The following is a 19,455-nucleotide window of genomic DNA, read 5'->3' on the forward strand; positions in this document are numbered from 1 at the left end:
AACTGAGAACTCTGGGTGTGAAGGAGGTAAGGAAACAAAGAGGGCCTGGCAGCCTCCCGGGGTTTGGGGTGTGGAGAGCCCAGGAAGGACTCTCAGAGGATGGCGGTGGCAGCAGGCAGCACTTCCTGACTCATGAAAACGTCCAGGTCCAGACTGGGATCTTCCAAGTCCAGTGTCAGAAACTTGTCTACTAACATCTGGCAACTGAGGGGAGAGAGAACAGTGAGATTTATGGAAGCATGGATAACAGAATCCCTGAGCAGAGGGAAGAGGATGCAGCACAGGAAACCCGAGACCTTGAGAATTTAGCAATTTCAGGAAGAAATTTTGAATCTTTAAAGGGCAAGTCTGAGTCCCTGAAAGGGGCAGAAGAGCTGCAGAACATGCTAGAGAGAACAAGGACCCTGGGCCTGCACTCACTTTTCCATTTGTTTCTCCTTTAGCAGCTCCTTGACAGGCTTGATGGGCTTTCCACTGCAGATCAAGTCTGAGACCTAGGACCAAGGAGGAAGGGGCAGGGGTGGGAGTGGGTGAGAGCAGAGAGAGTAAGGGTCAGAAATCCCATGGGCCCAGAAATCCAGGTCCCTCAGAGAAACAGGGACAGTGGAAGGGAGCCCTGATGGAGGCGGTTGCTGTTTGGACCTCACCTCCTTGCCGCGAGCAATGAGTTTCTCAGGAAGCCCAGCCTGGGCAGCTGTGTGGGAGGCATGGCTGGCACTGGCAACACCTTCACAAACCTGATAGAAGAAGACAAGGTCATTCCCATCTTCACAGGTCTCCATGGTCTTAAAAGAGAATAAAAGGGGAATGTTATCAGTCATTCTGCTTCCCGCCCCAGTCCCTTGGTCAGTTGCTGTGGAGAGTGAGAAACAGGAAGGGACATGGTCCCTGTGCTCAAGGAGCCCCTGTTCTGACGGAGAAGCCAGTTCCCAGCTCTGGGAAATGCTCGGCCTAGGAGCCCCTAGGGAGCTGGATTGGTTTCCTCACCAAATACTGCACGAGGGGCCCCTGTGGCAGCAGCTGTAGCTGAATGAGGCTCAGAAAGTTGGTGGCCACGAAGATGTGGGGGCACGTGGGCCCAAGCGCCAGCCAGTGTCGGATCACGGCCGCCAGAAGCGCGAGCCCATCCACCTGTGCAGAGGGCAAGGGTGAGGCTGTGGAACCACAGGTGCCCCATGCGCCCCTCTCCTCCTGCCAGGCCTCTCCCGCCTCACACTCTGTTTCTTTTCCACCCACACACCCCTATTCTTTTCCAGAGGCGCAGCCGCACCCTCTTGTTCCTTAGCCCTCCTTCATTTTCCCCTCCTTAACTCCTCAACAGCTTCTCCCCTTACCGTGTTGGTTCCCTTTCCGAATTCATCGATAAGGACCAGCGACCGCTCGGTGGCATTGTTCACTGCTTTCGCCACCTGCTGGGTACCAGGTGGACAAGGGAGAGTTTCAGAAACATTCGAGGCCTGTAACGCACTGACCACAGTCTGCCTGGCAGTAAAGCTGCTTGTGTATGTGTCCACCCAACTGGACTGCAAGTTCTTTAACGGCGAGACACGTTTTGTTCATCCTTTCATTGCCAACAGTGCCTCACACAAAGCCGGGGATCGATAAAGGTTCGCGGTATTGATTCTCCTGGTCTCTGAACTGGGTGCTCCCTGCCCCTAGTGTAGAGAGCAGGCAGCAGAAGGAACGTTTCTCCTGTTCTGACATTTTTCACGGGTAGGGTTCCTTCCCCATTATCCCCCTCCCCCAACCCTCCCTCCTTTTGACCTGGTTGAGGTCGATCATGAAGGTAGAGAGGCCAAGGGAGATGGATTCACAGCTATGGATTCGGGTGAAGATGGCGTCTACTGCCCCGATTTCGGCTTCCTCTGCTGGCACAAAGCTGCCCACCAGGGCCATGAACGTGATCAAGCCTACCTGAATAGGGGAGGAGACAGGGCCCGGTGCCTCGTGTGGCTGAGGTGAAGGTGAGGCTAAACTGAGGGGAGAACAATAGATCAAGAGAGATGGACACAGTTTAACAGAAGATCACAGCCCCTTCTGCTCGCTTTAGAATCAGTAAAGGGCAGGGAGTGAGCAAAGGTACACTTTAATTCAGAGGTGGGGGAGGAGAATTCAGGCCATGGAACAATCATTAGAGCATGGCTCTCCCTCAGGTAGAGAATGAGAACTTGGGAGGAAGAGGAGCGGCGGGTGTGGGTTACGGTCTTTTCATGACAGCTGGGGTCAGAACACGGGGAGAAGAGCTGTAAGGACCTGGGTTGACTGGCAGGTGGGAGATGGAGACAATGGAGAAGATCCCAGAGGCCCAGTTTGTAGGGATTCCTCTACCTGTTTGAGGTATATGCTCTTCCCTGAGGAGTTGGGTCCAGTGATGACTTTGACCCTCCCTTCGTTCCCCCCGCATTCTGCGGAGTTGGGCACGAAGGTTCGGGCACAGAGTTCCATCAGAGGATGCCTGCAGTGGGTGGAGAGGTACCTTGCACATGGCCTGTGGATGCAGAAGATGGGGCCTTTGGGCCCCTCTTGTCTATGCCTCCACCCTTTTCTGTTCTCACCTGCCATTCTGGATTCGTACCCCTAGGAGCCGTGGGGAGTAACGGGGCCTTGAGTAGCCATAGTCCCGGGCGGCACTGGCAAGAGCCAAGAGGACGTCCAGGCGGGAGGCAAGGTCCAACACACGGGTCAAGACAGCTGCCCGTGCCAGCACCTGGCACTGCAGCTGGTACATCAGCAGGGTCTCCTGGTCTGGGGGCAGGTAAGGGAGGGAGCTGGGGGTCAGCTCCAGGGGAAAGTGAAGGAGAGACAAAGAGGCCAGCAGAGGGACCCAGAAACAGGCTTGCAGATACCATCTGAAATACCCAGAGACATTCAGAAAAGGCAGAGTCAGAGAGAGAGAGAGAGAGCAATAGCAGGAAGGAAAGGAGCCTATCAGAATCATCTCCATGCTGCCCACTCCGCTCCAGCCACTCGCTTCTCCTCACCCCGGATGTCGCAGTGCAGGTCCCCCAGCAATGCATCCAGCTCCTTGGTTCGAGCACTACGATAGTGAAGCTTCTCCTCTGAGAGGAACTGGATACAAGGGTTCAAAGCTATGGGCTTTGCTTCTCTCGATCCTCATCCTCTCTAACCCCCGCTCCAGCCCTGACCTTGATTTCTTTCTCCTTTGTCTCAGAGCTGGTAAAGATCAGAGTAAAACAACAGAAGACGGATCCCACATTGGGCAGTGCTGATATGGGGTAAGGCCTTCCTCTCAGCTGCTCATTCACTTTCCTTATCAACCCCTACAGAGGTCAAGGGTCTCACCATGAAATCCAGACCCTCAATCTCAAAGTCATTGGTCTCCACCATGGAAGGCAGGCGGGGAATACAAAGAAGGAAGCCAATCTGTGGAGAGTAGAGAAGAGATAAAGTAGAGAGTGAGGTACTGGGCACTTTCTTTCCTTAGAGGAAGCCAGAGTCCCCTATATCCCCCAGTGCTTCCCTCAGGGGGCTAAAGCCACCAAAAAGTGTTCATGTTCTTCAGATTTCTCCAGGGTTTTCTTATCTACTAATGTGTCCTTCATAAGCCTAATGTCCCCCTAAAAAACCCCTGGGGAGCACACCCACCCTCCTGCCCTCACCAAAGGGATGTAGATGACACTGCATGAAGGAATACGGGGGTCCAGATTTTCCAGCTCCTTCCGAGCCACCTCAGTGAGGAAACTGGGAAGTCCTGTCAGCCTTCGTTTTTCTAGGAGGGTGAAAGACACGTGGATATCAAAAGTAAGGTTCCTGCTCTGGTTGCGATGATTATCCCCAGTTGTAGTGGCCGCCTACCGAGAATGGTACCCCATCAACGGGCAGGCTCATGTTTCAGGCCTCACAGGCCCACCCGTACACCTAACACTCACTCTCATCAATTTCAGGATCTATGTTGGGGAGGACTGTGAAGCGATTTTCAGCAAGACTGCCCTCAAAGTCCACCTGAGGAGACAAGAAGTCCAGGTTCTTTACATCCAGCACCATCTCGTCCTGTTCCTCACCTCTACTTGGGCCCCTTCAGCCCCTGCTTTAACCCTAACCCTCCAAGCCTCCAAGCAGATCCCTGATATTTTGCCATCTCCTCTCACCATCCCATCCCTTGGTCATCCAGCTGACCTCAGTGTCTCCCGTGCATCCCCATCTTCCACACCACATTCCCCAGAGCCCAGTCGTTCTCTATTACCCAAACCCACCTCTCCCCTAGTTTCCCAGGAGCTCCGCCTCTTTCCTTCCACTCACCACTTTCCCAATGAGGCTGGCAATGTGGTGTAGGTCATCAGAGAACTCTTGGGCAATGTCCCGAAAGAGCTGAATGGACTGGGGCAGGGAGCGGCAAGCATCCCTCAGGCCCAGGGCACTGTACACTGTCTGTAGGAGAAATGGACAGAGGAGGGTGGTCCATACCCAGGCCAGGCTTAGGCAAGAGAACAGGGATGGACTGAGAAGAACAAAGACCAATAGGGAAAAACACAATAACAGAGACAGAGAGAAGATCTCAAATGCAAAAAAGAAACAGTGAGAGAGAAAATAGAATCTGCAGAACTCTTCACCAGGCACCACACTAAACACTGAGGCTCCAAAGACAACAAAGACAACTGGGTCCCTTGTCCTAGATGGGCTCGTGGTCTAGTAAGGAAGACAGAAATACACCCAGAAGATTTAAAAATAAAGTGGTAGTTGCTTTGATAGAGATTTGTACAATATCCCAAGAGAGAAGTTTGTACAGAGGAAGGAGAAAGAGAAATAGGGATATGAAAGGCAGAGAAGAAGTAAATGAGCAGAAGGGGCAATGACAGCATTCGGGTAAGAGACAGCAAGAAGAGAGGATGGGTGAGAGTCACTGAGAATTAATTCCCCAGCGTGAAAGTCAGTGACCTGAGGTGGCTGCTCTAACCAGGGATTAGACTGAGTGGATAGACCCAATCCAAAGGACATTGACTGAGCCTCACTCTGTGACAGAGGATATATAAAGTGTATAAACCAAAGAGTTTATAATCTAGCCATTATGGAAACAAGCAACAAAAACAATGACTACCCACAAAAAGGATTGACCAAGTTGTGAAACTGACTAAAATTACTAAGGAAGTTCAGAGAATAAGACTAATATGGGCTAAAATAGTTGGGATATCTTTGCAGAGAAAAAGAAATGGGCTTGGTCTTGAATAAGGCAATTCCAAAGGGAGGAGTGTATTCTAGGTGGGGGCAAGAGCATGGGCAAATGAATAGACACAGGAATAAGAACTAACACTTATTGAATGTTTAGTACCCGCCAGGCAATATTCTAAACTTTTTACATGTGTTAATTTCATTCAATTCTCAAAAGAATCCTAGGAGATAGGGACTAGCATGACTCCATTTTACAGGTGAGCAACCTGAAGCACAAAGAGGTAACACAATTTGCTCGAGGTCTCACAGAGAGTAAACAGAAGAGCTGGGAATTGAGCCCAGGTGTCTGGCTTTTAACCACCATGCTATCCTGAGCAGGAACATGGTGGGTCTCCCAGGCAGAGTGCTTGAATGCGGAGCCTGGCCTGGCTGAAGCCAAGGATAAATGTTAAGTAGTGGGAGGGAATATACAAATAGTCACACACATCTGCTCACGTCAAATAAAACTGAAACTACTTTATGTGTTAGGTAAATATACTGTAGAGGGCTTCCCTGGTGGCGCAGTGGTTAAAAACCCGCCTGCCAATGCAGGGGACATGGGTTCGAGCCCTGCTCGGGGAAGATCCCACGTGCCACGGAACAACTAAGCATGTGTGCCACAACTACTGAGGCTGCGCTAGGGCCCATGAGCCACAACTACTGAAGCCCGTGCACCACAACTACTGAGCCTGCACTCTAGAGCCCACAAGCCACAACTACTGAGCCCACGTTCCACAACTACCGAAGCCCGCGCACCTAGAGCCCGTGCTCTGCAACAAGGGAAGCCACCGCAATGAGAAGTCCGCACACCACAACAAAGAGTAGCCCCTGCTCGACTCGACTAGAGAAAGCCCGTGCGCAGCAACAAAGACCCGATGCAGCCAAAAATAAATAAATAAATTTAAATTAAAAATATATTTTTTTTTTTTAGGCTCTGTCGCCTTCTGAGATGGCCCACACTCTGTCTGTGGAGTGTGTTTCTCCCTAAATAAATCCACTTCTTAACTATACCTTTGTTTCTCACTGAATTCTTTCTGCAATGAGACATCAAGAACCTCAAATTCACTGGGAACAGAACTATAGCAGCTGCTGCAGCAAAAAAGCTGGAAACTGAAACCATGCACAGAGAAACTTCAGACAGTCACTGGAAACTTCGAATAGCAGTGGACGAGGAGTAGCTGGAAAGCAGATATTACAGCTGGAATTCACCTTGCTATCTTGAGCGAGGGGGTAGAAGCCACATGCTGAGGATGGCAGAACAGGAAGACAGAAGGAGACTGGGTCACTGAGGACTTTATGAAACCACCCAAAAATCATGGACTGCTTATTTTTATCCTTTTCTATAAAAGATAAACTTATTGGGCCTCCCTGGTGGCGCAGTGGTTGGGAGTCCGCCTGCCGATGCGGGGGATGCGGGTTCGTGCCCCGGTCTGGGAGGATCCCATGTGCCGCGGAGCGGCTGGGCCCGTGAGCCATGGCCGCTGGGCCTGCGCGTCCGGAGCCTGTGCTCCGCAACGGGAGAGGCCGCAGCAGTGAGAGGCCCGCGTACTACAAAAAAAAAAAAAAAAAAAAAAAAAAAAAAGATAAACTTATTTAAGCCAAAAAAAATTTTTTTTAAGGTTATCTATAGGTGGAGAGAGGGGAAAGGGATAGAAGCTACAATTAATTGACTATACCTTGTTTGGGAGATTTGACTTTGGAACTGTGTAAATATTCTACATAATTATAAGATTAAATTTTAAGAAGCAATTATTAAAAATCAAAAAAAAGAATGAAATGAACATAATGTATATCCAGATAGTGACATAACCACTTGAAGTAGTGACTAAAACACAGCAATTTGACTGTATATCCTAGGGAGAACAGAAAGAACTATCCCTCCTTCCCCCCAAAAAATGTTAAATAGTATTCAATAATCATAGTTTTGGTAGTAATGGTGATATTGCTATTCTAAGACTGTTGTGGATGTAACGTAGGAAAAAGCAAGTAAGTGATACTTTGATTTTCTCATTCCTAGTGTTATTGAGACACAGAATCTCCAGTATGGAAGAAGGAAATATTGAAGAGGATGAAAGTGGAATATACAAGGTAAGAACCCTGTGGTGCTGAATTTAAATAGGTGATGTCACAGATGTAGAAAACAAACTAATGGTTACCAAGGGGGAAACGGTGGGGGAGGGATAAATTGGGAGATTGGGATTGACATATACACACTACTATATATAAAATAGATACCTAATAAGGACCTACTGTATAGCACAGGGAACTCTACTCAATACTCTGTAATGACCTAAATGGGAAAAGAATCTAAAAAAGAGTGGATATACATTTATGTATAACTGATTCACTTTGCTATACAGCAGACAATATTGTAAATCAACTATACTCAAAAAAAATTAATTAAAGAAAAGAATATAGATATAGTGATCTCTGGATATCTAAAACACTAAAATAAAATAAATAGGTGATGTCAGTACTAATTTATCATGTTTTTTTTTTTTTTAAGTTCCTAGATCTGTCCACAGAAAAGGCCTACAAGCAATAAGCAAAACATGCTGAGTACCCTCTAGCACTCACTGTGGTATACAGAAATACCATTTCTCACTAAAAGGAACCAGGGCTCCTCATGTCTGGTTCCGGGTCAGAACCAGTAGGTGTAAATGGTATATCTGGTACATCTTGTCAAACCAGAGAGTGGGGAAGCTATCCAAGTCTACTAGTGTCATGTTAAAGGACTCAGAAGCCAACATGAAGAGGCTCCCACTGGCCAAAGGTGGAATATCTCGAACATGTGTAAAGATTAAAAATGCAGTGGCCTGGGCCTCCCTGGTGGCGCAGTGGTTGAGAGTCCGCCTGCCGATGCAGGGGATACGGGTTCGTGCCCCGGTCCGGGAGGATCCCATATGCCGCGGAGCAGCTGGGCCCGTGAGCCATGGCCGCTGAGCCTGTGCATCCGGAGCCTGTGCTCCGCAACGGGAGAGGCCACAACAGTGAGAGGCCCACGTACCGCAAAAAAAAAAAAAAAATGCAGTGGCCTGAAGCACGAAGAAATCTGTAAGTTTGTAATGATACTAAAACAACAACAGCAACCAAAAAAACTCATTGGTTGCCTTGGAGGATTATGGAACTAATTTCGTATTTGCTGATAGCTGGACAGATAAAATCAGGGGGAAAAAAATCAAGCAATGTTCTGTGATATCACTAGGTAACCAAAGAGTAGATGAGAGGAAGTCTTCCTTCCAGAAACATTCTAATAAATGAAGAAAGAATTAGAATAACACTACTTTGCAATCTCTAAAGAACTAATGGACTTAGATATTAAACATCAAAGACTGCTATCGTCACAAAAGGAGAGTCAGACATACTGACATTATGTTCCTCCATTTATGAAACACTATTGAAAAAAATTAGACTTGAACCTGATCAAGCTTCTAGATTCAACTATTAATTTACAGAAATTCTAGAATAGAGAGAAACATGTCAAAAACAGGGAATGTAATCAGTGAAATTCAGGCTAAGGAAAACTCTGTAGGACAAATAATCCAGCTTCTTCAAGAAATACGTTGCAAGGGGGAAAGATATATATATGGAGAGATGGCGAGAGGAGGGGAGGGGGGGAGAGGGGGAGGGAGGGAGAGAGGGAGGGGGAGAGAGGGAGAGGGAGAGAGAGAGAGAGACAGAGAGACAGAGAGAGAGAGAGAATGGTGAAATGGAGAAGGAACCCATAAAGGAGACTCAGAAAGACATCATCCCATCGTTATATGAACATATTTTGATCCTAATTAAACAAACTGTAATTTAAAAAAATCATTAAAGAGATGAATAGAAATAAACATGAGATAATTAATATTAAAGAATTACATTAATTTTTAGATAAGATAATGGCATTGTTATTCTTTTTTAAAAATAATTTTCTTTTAGAAAGCATATTGAAATATTTATGGGTGCAATTATATGATGGCTGGGAATTGCTTCAAAATAATACAGGAAAAGGAAAGTGAGAGAAGATATACATGAAACAAGATTTGTATGAGTCAAAGTGTTAAAGCTACATGGTGGGTACATGGGAGTTCATTGTATTATTCTCTCTAAATTTTTTTTGACAATTTCCACAGTGCAAAGTTTTTTTAAAGGTGTTGGGATAAAATTGGACCGGGTGACGAGAGTAAAGAGGATTTGGAACACATGCTGGGGGTCTTAACCTGGACTTCTAGATTCAAGAAGGGAGGTCTTACCTTGTAGAGAACCTGCCAGTCACTGACCTTGGTGTGGGACAACTTCATGCGCTTAAGAATCAGCTAGAGTCAAACAAGGAGACAGCCGCTGTTTGCCTTCTCCCGCCCTAATGCCCCTCAAGATGCCCAGCACCCCTCAACCTCCTTCCCCACCTCCCTGCCCCCAACCCCGAGCTCACAGGCACGTTCTTGATGTGACCCAGCAATCGATGCAGCATCTGAGCCATGTCCAGATTCTGGGGTAACAGGAAAAACTGAATGACATCCAGACGGGAATTTAGTTCCCCCAGGTCCTGGGTTGGACGTGTGAACCATAGCCTGGAAGTGAGGGTTGGAGTGAGGAGACCAGAAATTACATCTGTTCTCATCACTGTCTTGATCTCAATTTGTGAAAAATGTGCATTTGGAGGTCCCTGGGGATTGCGGCAATATGTATCTGCACTGGTAAGTACAGTGCCCTATCTATGCAGGTGTGGTTACTCGCATCTACTGAAAATCTCTGGATGTGAGCACAACTGTGTGTATCTCGGTTTTGATGGATATGACCATGTGTCCTTCTATGTGGATATGTGATGGAATTTGTCAGTATTTTAGAGGGAGAGCAGTGTGTTGAGGCGTTTGAATGCCAACACTCTAGCTCTCTCTGCAGCTGAGTAGGAGTCAGAAAGTTTGTGTATCTGTATTTAGCTGTGAAATAGCACAGACATTCATGTCTTTTCATGTTCTTCCTATGGAAGTATATAACTGTTCCATGTAGAATAAGTCCTCAATTCGTGATAATGTTCATCCCTGCAGAGAAGAAAGTATTGGGTAGAGATAAAGGGTTTCGATAACATTGTCTTATTTTTAAATTGGCTAGTGGAAACACATCGAGGTTTATATTATTATTACCTTTTCTGTGTCTGAGGTTATTTCCTAATAAATTAAATTATTATACAGAAATAACTGTCTTATCTGTGTTCGTCTAATTCTGGGTACCCCTATCTCCCTATGGCTATGAAGAGTGTGAGATTCTACAAGGACCTGGGAGCCCATGGATTCTTTCCTACATTAGAGCAAGCCATTAGGCATATCATTTTGTGTAAGAGCCAACCTGTGGAGACACTGGGGCCTAAGGATGTGTATCTCACACTGTAGTCTACGGCCAGCTACCCTGGGTTAGAACACCCCAGGTTAGAATGAAGTGCAAGACTCATGTGGATTCGAGGGTGGGTTTAGGCACCTCTGCTCCTTGGCCACAGAGGAGCGGAGGTGTCTGAGGCAGCGTAGGCCAGTCTGTGAATACCCGCCCCACCTGGAGAGCACGAGCCTCACCAGACTTTCTTATAAAACACCTGGGTAGCTCTGACTCATGTACTTCGAGTGCCTGGAGGTCTTAGTCGAGCCAGACTCAAGTCAGCTGAGGGGATGAGGCCCTTAGAAGGTAAGCAAATTGTCCAAAGTCATGCAGCTAGTAAGAAGTACAACTGGATCTCAAACTCAGGTCTCCAGAGTGCTAGGACAGTGCTCTTTAGAGCATACTGTGACATTTAGTCACCTTCCAGGTGCCCTGTTTGGCTTCAGGCCAGCTGGGCCCTTGGCTGATCATCAGATTGTGATTCTATGCCCTGCAGGATCCTATCTAAGGAATCTGCACCCCTCCCTCACCTTTAACTCAGTTCTCTTCTCCTTTGAGAATTCCTTCCCTTTCATCCCTGGTTGAGACTAGAGATCTGTGCCTGAAGCACTAGAGAAGAACTTCGAGGTAATTAAATCACCCCACCAATTACCTGGAGGTGGCCTCAGAGATAATCCTAAATTAACCTCCAAAAGACATACATTGCAGGGCAGGTGGCATGGGGAAAAGGTTGCGCACCTGCAGGCTAGCTAAGGTTCCCTGAGTTTTTAGAGATGGTGTAACCAGTGTGCTTGCATTCTACTGCATACAAGGCCAGGTGCTGAGCTAACAGGAACGGGCCGCTGCATAGAGTTCACTCACAGCTATGAGGGCAAGTAGATTCACCAACTACTTCCCACCGTGCACCTAGAAACTACAAACAAGCACTATTGTGACCACACAGCACAGTGCATGTCAGTCTCCTCAGAGGTGCCTGTGAAAGCTTCACCAGAAAGCTGATAGTGGGGTTGCAAGAAGATGTAAGATTTTGACAGGTGGAGAGCAGGGGAAAGACTTTCCAGAGGGAACAGCATAAACATAGGCTTGAGGGGGAATTCCCTGGCGGTCCAGTGGTTAGGACTCCACACCTTCACTGCTGAGGGCCTGGGTTTAATCCCTCGTTGGGGAACTAAGATCCCACAAGCCGCACGACCGAAAAAACAAAACAAAACAAAACGAAACATGGGTATGAGGAGGTAAGCCTGGAAATTAAAATTGAGGGGCCCTGAATGCCATACTGCTAAAGATGCGACCCTTAATCATGCAGGTAATGTGGAAACCTCCCGAGATTTATGTTTTTTTTCTACTTAAGCTTTAAAAAAAAGGGGGGTGGGGGCGTGACATGCTCAGACCTCTATTTTGGAATGAAGAACACATTGGAAAAAGAAGCGTTTAGAGGCAGAGAGACCAGTTTGAAGGTGAATGCAATGTTCCAGGTTAGAAATGAAGATAGCCAGAGTTAGAGCAGAGGAAAGAGGGAGAAGGGGATGGCTGAGAGAGACATTTCTGGATAGAATCAATAGGTCTCAGTGAATAATTGAATATGGGGGGTGAGGGAGAAGCATCAATCCAAGGTTCAGAGCTTGAGAAGCTATATTGCCAGCAATGCCATTAACCAGAAAAGGGAATGCAGGAAGAGGAACAGGGCCAGTGGGTGTCAGTTTGGATGCTCTGAGTTTGAGCTGCCTGTGGAAATTGCAGGTGGCGATGATGTGCAAAGAGCATTCCACATAATTGAGCTCGGAACTAGAGATACATATTTGAGAGTCATCAGAGAACAGCTCAAATTTGAAGTATGTTTTTAATAATTAAAGATATTACCATGTGTACATTGCTGTCTTGTGATTCTGCTTCTGCTGCGTGTATGTGTGAAAGTCTGTGTATCATCAGTGGGTACATGTGCATCTGTGCTGACAACGTAAAATGAGAATAACACTAGCTACCACATGGGGTCGTTGTAAGGATTAAATGCATTTAGCCAGCATTTGGGAAAGGGCAGTTGTTTTCATTACTACTAAGGGTGGTGTGTTTGAGTCTACAGATTGCCTGCATTAACCTGTAGCACGTGTGTGACTCTTACTCACCTGAGCAGTTTCTCTCCCCACTTACAGCGGCATCTGTTGAGGATTCCTGTTGGGAATTGGGGTATGGAGTGAGCCTGTTACAAGCAGGGTCAGGGAAAGCAATGTATGGATGTGTCTAAGCTGAGGCATCAGGGTCAGAGGTTTGGGTGTTCGGCTGGCTGGCCTGTGGGGCGTTCCCCAGATACAGGACACAAAGGCAGCCAAAGCCAGCGTGTGGTCACAAGTCTGAGCCAGGATTACCTTACATGGGCTTGGGGGAGGAATGGGCGCTCACAGGAACACTCAGCCAGAAAAATATGCAGAGCAGGCATAATTAGACTCACAAAAAGCCCAACACATACACATAAACATTAGACACAACCCACTAAGATGCACAGTGAAACCATGTGTTTACTTGGGGTGATGTCCCCAGTACACCCTAAAGCCTGAAACAACTATAGGAAATAAAGACTCTATGCAAAGCAAACATGGGAGTTATGCAGTTACATAACTCTCCTCTATACATAGGGCCTCCCAAAGTCCCTAGACAGGTACACCACTAGTAGAAATATTCATACAAACCCAAGGAATAAACATGGAATTGGTAGAGTAAGAAATGATACGCAAATGACACTGGACAACTATACTGGACAAGGTTTCGGGAAGATGGCCAAACTGAGGGAGGGTACAAAGAGGATAATAAAGCTGGATTGGGACTTCCCTGGTAGCGTAGTGGTTAAGAATCCACCTGCCAATGCAGGGGACACGGGTTCGAGCCCTGATCTGGAAAGATCCCACATGCCGCAGAGCAACTAAGCCCGTGCTTCACAACTACTGAGCCTGCGCTATAGAACCCGCGAGCCACAACTACTGAGCCCACGCGCGGCAACTACTGAAGCCCCCACGCCTAGAGCCCGTGCTCCGCAACAAGAGAAGCCACTGCAATGAGAAGCCTGCACACCGCAATGAAGAGCAGCCCCCGTTCGCTGCAACTAGAGAAAGGCTGAGTGCAGCAACGAAGACCTAACGCAGCCAAAAATAAAAAAATTAAGGAAAAAAAAAAAAAGAAGCTGGATTGGAGCAGAAGAGACAGCTGGCAATGGGGTGAGGTGGAAAGAGAGGGGCTGGGATACATCTTTGGAGGCAGCTGTTTTTCTGGCAGGCCTGTGTAGTGTGGGATGAGGGAGGGGGCACACCTACCAAAGAGGCTGAGCCCCTCCTTGAGTCCACTGGCCACTTTGTACACTGAGGGGTGAGGCTCACTCTTAAATATCTGCAGAACACTATCAGGGAGAAATTAGGGTAATTTGTATTTTAAAAGGCAATTGAGAAAATGGAATGGGGATTGGGAACACCTCCTGAGATGAAGTCTTGATGTAAGGTTTGTCCCTCACTGCTCTCTGCCTCAGTTTCTCCCTTTAGAAAAGGAGGGTGACGCCTTTGTGCTTTTCTTCTTCTCTCCCCTCACCCCACTTCTCTTTCCTTCAGGGAGAGAGCTCTTAATAGCCCCAGGATTAAAGAAATTAGAGCCCAGTTAAGGATTATTAGAGCATTAAGCTTAATCCTTCTCCCTCCCCAAAGATGACAGCCTGCCTCCATCTCCTTACCTGTAAGTGTCTTGATCTATGCTCACCAGATGGGTCCTGAGGACAGAAAACAAGCAGAAAGGAAGGTGGCTGGGGTATGAGAGCTCTGAGTTCATTCTTAAGTTATACCCGCTTAGCTCTCCTTCAAGAGTACTGACTCAGTTTTCTCCCCAGAGCTCCACACCCTCTCAGGAGTTCCTGTGTGTCCTAGAGCACTTTACCAGATGGGTCACAGCCAACGCCCCCCATCCCGTCTTACTTTCCAGGCCTCCCAATCCCACCTTACTTTGGTTGAGGTTAGGGTAAATGACCTACAACACAAATTTCTTAAAGCCTAGGATGGGGATGCTGACGTTACAGTCTTCCAGTTCAACTCCGATTCTTCTTCGACCCATGAACTTCAGCAGCCCTCCAAGTGCTCGAACCTAGGAGGGGATCAGTAGTGGAGGTGGGGTAAATCCCAACGTCTTGGAGGCTGGACGACACCAGGGAAAACTATTATTTTCCAGGGCTGGGCTAGTATCTCCCAGGACTCAAACCTAGTCTCCAGGTGCTTGTGCCTTTCTCTAACCTGCTGCAACCCAGCCCTTCTCTTGCGGGACCCATCTCACCGTGAGGAGGCAGTCAAAGGGGATGATGGAGGAGAGGAAGAGGATTTTCTCAGTGGCGGTCACGGAGTCTGGGATGAAGGAGTAGTTTCCAGAAAGGAGGCGCTGTTTGCTTATCTCCAGGCCTATTTTGAGGGAAGAAGGGAGGGAAAGATCTTATAGCCCGATTCTTCACCTTATTTTAAGAATGAGAAAACAGAAGCAAGAGAGATGATGTGGCTTGCCAAATTCACACAGGCAGTTAACGTAAAGCTGATACAAGAGGCAAATTTTCAGACTCTTTATTCTACATATACTATAAAGAGGTTTGGCTGGGAACATAAACTGAGAAAGATAAATGGCTCAGGAGAGGAAGATATCTGTCTGGAATTGGGGATTTGGGGTCAAAAAAATCATATTAACAGAGGAACTAATAACATGAATGCCCTCACATCTAATTTAGGATAGAACATTCCCTGTCCTTTTTGCAAAACCTGGGAAGGTTATGGAAGCATCTTCTAGATGAACGAGGTCACTGAGGCAGTGCCTTTTTTTTTTTTAAGGGGCAAATGGCTTTGGCTTAAAGGGGAAAATGCCAACAATCAAAGCTGACCAAAAAGTGTTACTGCTCCCTCTTCTCACGGAAGGCCCTCATCCCTAGACAAGCCTAAGCTGCAGGTTATTAAAGGGTAGGGATTAGGAGAGATCGTGGGGAGACTGGTCATGGGGCTTGAAGAACACAAAGGTTTAGAATGAGATAGGGCTGAGGGGAGACCTCTGATGATGAAGGTGGAGTTAGGAGAAAGGGTCAGAAAACTGGGATGGGGGATTGGGCAAAGCAAAAGGGAGGAGATACCAAAATCCACACTTGGCAAAAATATGATTTCAGGTCTCTTAGGCTCTCTGTGCTCTTGGGAGGCTGTGACGGAGACAAAGAAAGGGCCATCAGTCTGTACATCTCAGTCCTTCTGCCGCTGTCCCACCTTCCCTCTCACCCAATTCTGGTCTCCTGGCTGTAGCTCCCCCCAAGACCCTTTAGTCTCCTGGAACATTCCATAATTTAGTCCTTCCCCGTTTTCCCTCTCTCCCTTACTCAGTCCTTACCAAGCTTCCCCAGAAACCGAGTCATAGACTCATCCTGTTTGGCGCTCGTGACCACAGACTGGGGATCGATTTCATCCAGAACTTGGAATGAAAATGGAGACCAAATGAGTTGAAGGATCTTTATCTTTTGACTAAGAGGGAACCCGTAGCCCTCCCCTTGCTATCTCCCTTCACCCCTCAGAGACTTATTTCCTCCTTCTAAGAGTAGGGAGTGCCCCCCACATTGGGAGCGTAAGTCGGAGTCAGACATGAGATTAGAAAAGGAAAGAGTAGTAAGACTGATGGGGTGGTGGGAGGGGAAGAGGGGTGCCCAGGAGATTATCACTAGACTGTAAACCCTTAAAGGACAGACATGACTGATGTGCCCAGGACTGTATCTCCAGCTCCTGGTACATTTGTGAATAATGAGATGAATTCCTAAAAACAACAAAGGGGGGGCCTCTAGGGGTCAACTAATAAAAATAGATTGAGTCAGGTAAGGACCTACGAGTGAAATACGTTTCTAATCCCAGAGTAGAGGAATTCCTAGTTCTGTCCTCACCTCTCTGGAGCAGCTTGAGGCTCTCGTGGTCTGGGGCATCTGGCATAAAGTAGATGGTGGAGTCACTAGTGTCATAGTAGGCAATGCCCAGGTATCCTGAGTTCCACAGTACACACAGATGAATCTGTCCGGCAAAGAAGAAAGGAAACTAATATTTGAACCAACCACTCGTTAAGTGCAGGGTTGAGGCATGCCATATTTAATTTTAATTATTTTATCAACTCTCTGAGATAGGCATCGTCACCCCCATTCAGTTAATGTGAAACCGACATTCAGCGGAGGGAAGTGACTGGCCCAGCTCTTGTTCCCAGCCCCTTTAGAGTCTAACAACCAGACGTTCCAATCAACTCCCTGCTCTCCAGATTCGAGCTCTTGCTCCTCCGACAACGCCTCTCCGCCCCACCCCCAGACCTCCGCGGGCTCCTCCTCTTCCTCCTCCTCGGCCTCCCGGGGGTCCGGCACTGGGGCCGGGCTGGGGAAGCTGGCCGAGGCTTCCCCGGGTCCCGGTCCCTGCGGCGTCCTGCCTGGGGTCGCTCCTACGGAGGCCATGGCGTTGGAGGCTCTGTGGATGAAGAAAATGAAGGCGGTTCAGGAGCGAGATCTCACCCGCGAGGAGGCGGGGGTAGCGGGGCGCGCAGAAATGCAACTCCACTGAGAACTAATGGGAGAGGGCTGAGGGGCAGGGCTGCTAGGGCCTTCGAGAGCTATGGTCACAGGTGCAGGGCATCTGGAGGGGCGACTTCTCGGGTATTTCACTAAAGTACAGACTGTGGAAAACACCACTCGCCCCACCCTCATTCCTGTCACGCGAAGGTTGTATTTGGAGACGGTCTGAGGGTCCTGTGGGGCAAGTTTTGCACGCCTCCTCTCTCCGCCCCTGCCAAACAAGCCCCCAAGATCACAGCCTCAGGCTCTTGACTTCCCCACCCAGTTGCGGACAGCTCGCGGCGTTTTCCCGCCTTTTCAGTCACCTGGGTCGCTACGTGCGCGAGACCGCGTCACTAAGTGCCGCGGGCCTGCGGGAGGGTGCGCCGACGCGAGGGCGGGGTGCGCGCGCACACGCCCCGCCTTCTTAGCCGCTATTGGTCGAAGAAACCCGGATCCTGCCTAGAGATCCAACAGGGCGAGAGGGAGGAGGGGACCGCCGAGAAGGCTGGACGATGATTGGCCTATTCGCATATGGGGCGGTGCCAGAACGTTCAAACTTCCCGCCCTCTGCTGTTGCCTAGCAACCGGGCCTCTGGCCCTTGATTGACACGGGGTGGAGCCTGTGAGAAGGTCCTTAGCAGAGCTGGAGTCCGAGCCCCCGGAACGGGTCTAGGGGCGTTGGGTAATCTGGAGAGGAGGCCGACCTTAAAGGAACAGAGACGCGTTTTTGGGGGGTTTTTGTTTTTGTTTTTGTTTTTTCTGGAGAGTGGAGATAAGCAACATCAATTCAACCTATGCCAACAATTCTAACTTAATATTTATAATGAGCTTAGAACAGTGCCTGGCAAACACAGTAAGAGCTACGTGAGTGTTTTAAATAAATAAGCGGAAATAAGAAGCGAGGCTCCTATCTCAGCCCACCTTTGCCTGTTTCCTGGGTGCAGAGTATGATCACTCCCATAGGAACACCACAGGGCCTAATTAATAATTTCAGCGCCCCAAGAGAAGTTGGAAGCATTCGAATTTCACCAAGTTCTGGCAGAGAGAAGCAGACCTGCTAAAAAACACCTACACCCCTACTGAAACGTGCCCCTACCCCTGCGCGCGCGCGCACACACACACACACACACACACACACACACACACACCCTAAGGACAGAAGGGTGTCATTCATTCATTCTGGGCCAGGTGGTGGACTCAAAACAGGGAACATAATTAAATCCCTACTCAATGAGCCTAATTTTTGAGTGTGTGTGTCTGAGGGGAGGAGAAGCAAGGAGATAGTGAAGGAGAAAGAAATAAACAATTATATACTTTTAAAAACACCTCTTAAAATACATCTTCACCCCCAGCTTTGTTCTGGGTACTCTGAGATGCGGAGATCCCACCCAGGAGCTTAGGAAAGATGGTAACCTGGCTCTGCTAACCAATGATTGGAAAATCCCTTCTAGTGAGAAAGGTGGGGGAGTGAGTTAAGGGCTAGGTTAATGGTTACCCCTGGCAAATTGTTTAGCAACGGGGCTATGGAAACCTGGAGGAGGCCAGGTGACAGCTCTAAGGAGTGTTGGGGAGGGACACACGTTCCAATCTGGGGTGGGAAGAGATTAGGGACTGGTTTACCAACCTGAGGAAGGGGAGAGAGTGGAAAGAGAAGCCTGGGGAAGAAAAGGGGAGATACTGAGATAGGAGAAAAGCAGGGGCAAGGAGATTGAGATGGGAGGGAAACTTCTCTGATGCAGGATTTGGGGGTATAGCCTCTGGCTTCAAACCCATGCGGCACTGATGGATGGTACCAGGAGAGGGAAGCATCACCTGTTGTTACCTGAGAAATTAAGGAAAAATACTTTGTGGGTAGCCATGCCAGCTAGCCAAAGTCAATATTGATCAAGGCAGCTCTAGCTATAAAAGCTGTAGGGAAAGAGAGGCAGGGGAGAAGCTGTCAAACTTGTTTGAGTTCAGGGCTGGTCCCATTTGCCTGAGGCTTCTCCCAAAAGGGAGATTTTTGTGGGGCAGATTCTCTGGTGGACATGGACCAGCTGGAGCAGAAAAGGACCCTGAGAAGTAGCGCTGCTTTGACCTCCCTTCCTCAGATGGAAGGGGTCATATGTGTGCAGATTTTGAGGGTCACCCTGGAGGAGATTCCCCACCAACAAACACATACTCGTTGAATCGTTCTGCATCCTTATCGGATGTTACAATTCAAGGGAGCAAACACCAAATATATCCCCTCTCTGAGGAGGACAGAGAAAGGCCTTCCTCCATGGAGGAGAAAACCCACAGAAGAGGAAGCATGAGAGGAAACCGCTAACTGCTGGTTCCAGCACCTCTCTTCACTCCACCCCCTCCTCCCCCAACTCTCTCCCTTTCTT

The 19,455-nt window shown here is 48.2% G+C and overlaps 1 protein-coding gene across 3 annotated transcripts; it reads right to left on the reverse strand.

The window, feature by feature from the left end:
* Nucleotides 1-72: 72 nt before the first annotated feature.
* MSH5 (mutS homolog 5) lies at nt 73-17,344 on the reverse strand. 3 transcript variants are annotated; one of them, XM_081245361.1, is made up of 25 exons: nt 17,231-17,344; nt 16,850-17,000; nt 16,439-16,562; nt 15,898-15,978; nt 15,650-15,712; nt 14,818-14,939; nt 14,522-14,631; nt 14,228-14,263; nt 13,821-13,903; nt 12,642-12,687; nt 9,581-9,719; nt 9,402-9,464; nt 4,261-4,389; nt 3,891-3,963; nt 3,621-3,730; nt 3,304-3,384; nt 2,982-3,069; nt 2,556-2,745; nt 2,329-2,455; nt 1,765-1,914; nt 1,335-1,409; nt 988-1,131; nt 648-737; nt 421-494; nt 73-204 (listed from the first exon to the last, which is right to left on the reverse strand). In XM_081245361.1, the coding sequence occupies exons 2-25, from the start codon at nt 16,985-16,987 to the stop codon at nt 93-95; spliced, it is 2,448 nt and encodes an 815-aa protein (XP_081101487.1). In that variant the 5' UTR covers nt 16,988-17,000; nt 17,231-17,344; the 3' UTR covers nt 73-92. The 3 variants fall into 3 exon arrangements, with proteins under 3 accessions (XP_081101487.1, XP_081101486.1, XP_081101488.1); XM_081245360.1 differs by having other exon boundaries at nt 648-785; XM_081245362.1 differs by lacking the exon at nt 1,765-1,914 and having other exon boundaries at nt 648-785.
* Nucleotides 17,345-19,455: the final 2,111 nt, after the last annotated feature.

The sequence above is a fragment of the Mesoplodon bidens genome, assembly GCF_964165515.1.
Source record: "Mesoplodon bidens genome assembly, chromosome: 10".
NCBI classification, from domain to species: Eukaryota; Metazoa; Chordata; class Mammalia; order Artiodactyla; family Ziphiidae; genus Mesoplodon; species Mesoplodon bidens.

What these genes read in the sequence shown, in the direction of transcription:
- MSH5 (XM_081245360.1), bottom strand. Translation starts at nt 16,987, where the DNA reads ATGGCCTCCGTAGGAGCGACCCCAGGCAGGACGCCGCAGGGACCGGGA. An exon ending in TCGGTTTCTGGGGAAGCTTG is followed by an intron (nt 15,713 to 15,897) that starts GTAAGGACTGAG and finishes TCTCCGTCACAG; the next exon opens with CCTCCCAAGAGCACAGAGAG. An exon ending in AAGGAGAAACAAATGGAAAA is followed by an intron (nt 205 to 420) that starts GTGAGTGCAGGC and finishes CTCTCCCCTCAG; the next exon opens with TTGCCAGATGTTAGTAGACA.